The sequence below is a fragment of the Mus pahari genome, chromosome 15 (assembly GCF_900095145.1).
Source record: "Mus pahari chromosome 15, PAHARI_EIJ_v1.1, whole genome shotgun sequence".
In the NCBI taxonomy this organism is placed as follows: Eukaryota; Metazoa; Chordata; class Mammalia; order Rodentia; family Muridae; genus Mus; species Mus pahari.
In genome coordinates, this window is record NC_034604.1 from 70,838,862 (window position 1) to 70,843,988 (window position 5,127).

The 5,127-nt window shown below is 46.0% G+C and overlaps 1 protein-coding gene across 1 annotated transcript in view; it reads left to right on the forward strand.

The window, feature by feature from the left end:
• The window catches only part of Atp5f1a (ATP synthase F1 subunit alpha), an 8,766-nt gene extending 4,491 nt beyond the window's left edge, over positions 1-4,275 (forward strand). Inside the window, exons 4-11 of the mRNA XM_021214976.2 lie at positions 380-553; positions 651-817; positions 998-1,146; positions 1,727-2,103; positions 2,788-2,895; positions 3,014-3,158; positions 3,566-3,716; positions 4,057-4,275. Of these exons, the coding sequence (XP_021070635.1) occupies positions 380-553; positions 651-817; positions 998-1,146; positions 1,727-2,103; positions 2,788-2,895; positions 3,014-3,158; positions 3,566-3,716; positions 4,057-4,138 (1,353 nt within the window). The 3' untranslated portion in view covers positions 4,139-4,275. The remainder of the gene's footprint in view (positions 1-379; positions 554-650; positions 818-997; positions 1,147-1,726; positions 2,104-2,787; positions 2,896-3,013; positions 3,159-3,565; positions 3,717-4,056) is intronic.
• The last annotated feature ends 852 nt before the right edge of the window (positions 4,276-5,127 follow it).

Genomic DNA, 5,127 nt, shown 5'->3' on the forward strand with positions numbered 1-5,127 from the left:
GGAGTGTCTGAAGACAGCTACAGTGTACTTACATATAATAAATAAATAAATCTTAAAAAAAAGAAAAAAGAAAAAAGAACAGATCCATCAGTGACAGGCGAGGCAGTGTGAAGCTGTGAGTTCCACAGATGCCTTGTGGAGGTTGGGGGCCACGCTCCAGTGTGCAGTGTGGCGGTCAGGACAGCCTTCAGGAGGGTCTCCTCCCACCTGTGATCATCGCGGGTCAGGCATCTGCTCTTAGCTAGCCCATGAAGTCGTAACCAGAGGAGCAGAGCAGGTAGAAGGGCACCAGTGTGGTGTGCTGCTGTGTGGTATTGTTCTGTACTGGTGTGTGGGAGAAGAGCCCTGCCGGCTTCATTGTCCTTTATCCTTTGTGCAGGGTATGTCCCTGAACTTGGAACCTGACAATGTTGGAGTTGTCGTGTTTGGGAATGACAAGCTAATTAAAGAAGGAGACATTGTGAAGAGGACAGGTGCCATCGTGGATGTCCCCGTTGGCGAGGAGCTGTTGGGCCGTGTAGTTGATGCCCTTGGTAATGCTATTGATGGAAAGGTGGGTTACTGCTCACTGGGTGCTCTTGTGACTGACATCACAGCTCATGGCTCTGAGGGTTCCTTTGATTTATTTTCAATGCTTGATATTTTTGTAGGGTCCAATTGGTTCCAAGACCCGCAGACGAGTGGGCCTGAAAGCCCCTGGAATCATCCCCCGAATCTCCGTGCGGGAGCCGATGCAGACCGGCATCAAGGCTGTGGATAGCCTGGTGCCCATTGGCCGGGGTCAGCGTGAGCTGATTATTGGTGACAGACAGACTGGGTAATGACTCAAAACCTGTTAAAAGTTCTAACTAACATGGATTGCTAGTAAATAATTATGTATTTTGGGATGGTAAATGCGGTAGTTGTAATGAGGCAGTAGCAGGTGAAAATTAACAGTGGTATAGCACAACTGTGCCTGGAAATCCTACCTTTAGTGACATTTCTGCCTCTTTTAAAGGAAAACATCAATTGCCATTGACACAATCATCAACCAGAAACGTTTCAATGAAGGGACTGACGAAAAGAAGAAGCTGTACTGCATCTACGTCGCTATTGGTCAGAAGCGATCCACTGTGGCTCAGCTGGTGAAGAGGCTGACAGATGCAGGTACTGGAGAGCTCTGGTCTGTGGCCTCTATAGATAATCTTAACAGCCTTTGCCTAACCAAGGCCGATGCTCTCCAATCAACTAACCCCTGGATTTGATTTTTAAGATGAGGTCTCAAGCAGCTCTGGCTGACCTTAAACAATCTCTTGCTTCTACTTCCTGGTTGGTAAGAACTGGAAGTTTGTGCGACCATGCCTGGCTTGAGTATTCCACAGGGTGTGAGGAGGAGTGTAGTGTATCTATCTGTCCCTGGTTGGCATTGAACTTGTTATACAGCCAAGGATAACCTGGAACTTTGGCTCCTCTGTCTCCACCTCCTAGAATTATAAAGATAACTCCATTATTTTTAGTTTATTTGGTGCTAGGATCAAACCTGGGACATTGACCCTTTTTAGGGTGTGTCTACCAACTGCATTCTCTCCTTTTACTTCTCCTTGGGTTCCAGGCTTGTGTAGCAAGCTCCATTGCCCAAAGCCTCTCTCTCAATTCATGAACAGAATTAGGGTGGTGGACAGTTGTGTGTTGTAGCCTTTAGTTTAAGATCCATTTTGGTAGCTTGGTGACTACCTTTTCTCCTCAGACGCCATGAAGTACACCATCGTGGTGTCGGCCACGGCCTCTGACGCCGCCCCGCTGCAGTACTTGGCTCCTTACTCTGGCTGTTCCATGGGAGAGTACTTCAGAGACAACGGCAAGCACGCTCTCATCATCTACGACGATCTGTCCAAGCAGGCTGTTGCTTACCGCCAGATGTCTCTGTTGCTCCGCCGACCCCCTGGTCGTGAGGCCTATCCTGGCGATGTGTTCTACCTACACTCGCGCCTGCTGGAGAGAGCAGCCAAGATGAACGATTCCTTTGGTGGTGGCTCTTTGACTGCCTTACCAGTCATCGAAACACAGGCTGGTGATGTGTCCGCTTACATTCCAACAAATGTTATTTCCATCACTGACGGACAGGTATTAGATTGACTAAAATAAGTGTAAATGATTGATTATTCTAAGGCACTGGTTGAGACTAACAAGCATTAACTTATTGAAAATTGCTTTACGTTTTTATGAAATAAACCTAGAACTGAAGAGAATCGGGTCTATAGAGATGCCTCAGTGGCTGAGAGCACTTGCTGCTCCTGTAGAGGACCTGGGTTTAGATCTCAGCACCCACTTGACTGCTCATGACCATCTGTAACTCCAGTTCCAGGGTGATTGGCTAGTCTTACTGTCCGTGTAGCTGAGAATGGCTTAGACCTTCTAGCTTTCCTGGGGCAGCCTCCTAAGGGTTAAAATTCAAGCGTGTGTCCTCCCCACCTGCCAGAGGCGTCTTGGTTCTTACACACTCATTGTTTTCTAGCCCTAGGTAACTTTAAAGCATATTTGAGAAGTTATATTGCTGCCTTGTAGTTTGTTGAGATTAGCACTTGGTGTAGTCCAGACTGGCCAGGAATTGCATGTAGCCGAGACTAGCTTTTAATTTGCAGTGATCCTCCTGCCTCTTGAGTGCTGAGATTCATGTATTTCTGGAAAGTCACTTAGCATTCTAACTCAAGTTTTGGGTTTCAGTTTTTGGCACAGTGACTTAAATTTGGGGGGTGGGGTGGGAAGGAAAGATTAGACTTAACTAATGTCTGTATGCTTGGATTGTAGATCTTCTTGGAAACAGAATTGTTCTATAAAGGCATCCGCCCTGCCATTAATGTGGGTTTGTCTGTGTCCCGTGTCGGGTCTGCTGCCCAAACCAGAGCCATGAAGCAGGTGAGTTGTCCTCTCTGACGCAGGAGTTTGTTACCAGCTTAAAATCCTAAATGTGTGACCCTGTGTCTTATACTGCTGTGTGGCGTCGAGTCCTGGTGACACTAATTTGTGTGCGCAGGTGGCAGGTACCATGAAGCTGGAGTTGGCTCAGTACCGGGAGGTGGCTGCATTTGCCCAGTTTGGTTCTGATCTGGACGCTGCCACTCAGCAGCTCTTGAGTCGTGGTGTGCGTCTGACCGAGTTGCTAAAGCAAGGACAGTACTGTGAGTTGTTCTCATTCGGTCAGGCTCCTGCTATAATCAGGGTCTGTGCTGAACCCTTTGAGTGTAGTGTTGAAGTTAGTAACCAGAAAACCGAATATATTTAATGCATCTTCCTGTTGTGTGAATGTGGGATTTAGCAGATTTAAAAGGGTATTAGCATGCTTTTTATCTTAGCTAAAAAAGTTATTTGTAATTTGTGGTAAATTACACCACAAATGCTGTGTAACACTACCAGGTGATTTTTTTTTGTGTGTGTGGGGAGAGAATGGGAAGAGTGGTAGTGGAATTGTAGGTTCAGAATGTCAAAGGGGTGGTCCATAGGACAGTGTTTAGTATTAGAAGGAAAATTCTGTGACTATGGTAAAATAGCATTTAAATAAGTCATTTCGTGATGTGTTTGTTTGCAGCTCCCATGGCCATTGAAGAGCAGGTGGCCGTCATCTATGCAGGTGTGCGGGGTTACCTTGACAAACTGGAGCCCAGTAAGATCACAAAGTTTGAGAGCGCTTTCCTGTCTCATGTTATCAGCCAGCACCAGTCCCTCTTGGGCAATATCAGGTATAAGTGGAGTTGGTGGCCTTTGTTGTGACGTGCATTTTTAGCATAGTCTTTCTTTCCCTGGAGGTGGGGGTTGGGTTGGAATCTTATCTTGCTACATACTAGCCCTGCCTGGTCTTGGCATTCACTGTGTAGCCTGGAGTGTTCTCAGTATTTGGCAGTCCTGTCTTAGCCTCCCAGGTGCTAGGATCACAGGTGTGAACTACCCACCATATGTAGGAAAGTTTAACAGTAGTTTAACAGTAGTTTACCTGTAGTTAGCCTTGCCATTGAGTCTTTACTCGGGTCATTTGCACTAGTCATTGTCAATGACTCTTTATTGTTTTCTATTTCCAAACAGGGCTGATGGGAAAATCTCAGACCAGTCAGATGCAAAGCTGAAAGAGATTGTAACAAACTTCTTGGCTGGGTTTGAACCATAAAGCCCTGTCACTGTCACCAGATACTGTTTGGTTTTGTCATTTATTCTGGTAAAATCAGCACCATTTGTAAAGGGTTACTCTTGTTTTCCTGATGTACAGAAATCACATGAATAAAAGTTCCATATTGTGTGCTAGTTTGTGTGGGCGTGGGCTCAGGTGTGTACCAGGGTTTGTGTGGTGGTCAGAGGACAGCCAGCCTGTCTGAGTCAGTACCCTCCTACTGGGAATTTAACACAGGTTACAACTTCATGTTGAGTTCCATAAGTTAGTTTTATAAGACACAGCTTACTGTGTGACGTCAGCTGTGGCTAGCCCAGGCTGCTCTTGTAGTGGTCTGTCTGCCACCAACAGCAAATTGCTCTCTTATCCTGTTCTTCCTGGTGCATCAGCATGGATAGCTAATTCAAAGCTGTCCGCTATGAGATTCGAAGTGCTTTGTGATTGATTAAAAAGAGAACTCTGCTCCGGAAATGTGTCTTGGTTGATGAGTCCCTAGCACCCATGAAGCTCTAGGCTTGATTCTCAGAATCACATCAGCTTTTTGAGGGATGCACACCTAGGATCCCTCATTGTCTTTGAGAACTGAGGAAGAAGGATCATTCAAGGTGGTTACTAACCACATAGTAAATTTAAGGCCAGCCTGAGATAAATGAGACCATATCTAAAATCTGTTACGACCCACAGTTTTCTAACGTCGTTACATGGTATTGGACACTAAATTGGCCTCACAGTTGTGCGAGGGTTTTGTTTTTGAGACTGGGTTTCAGTTTTAGCTGGCTAAAGCTTTGGATGCTGCAGCTGCAGGTGACCTTGAACTCTTTGATCCTCCAGCCTCCTGCTTGGTAAATTATAGGTGTAACCACTGTGCCCCCACCTCCTTGAGGCAGGGTCTCCCTGTACAGCTAGTTGCTTTTGTAGCGGATGGCATGCTCTACTGGGTCTTTTTTTTTTTTTTTTTTTTTTTTGGTTTTTCGAGACAGGGTTTCTCT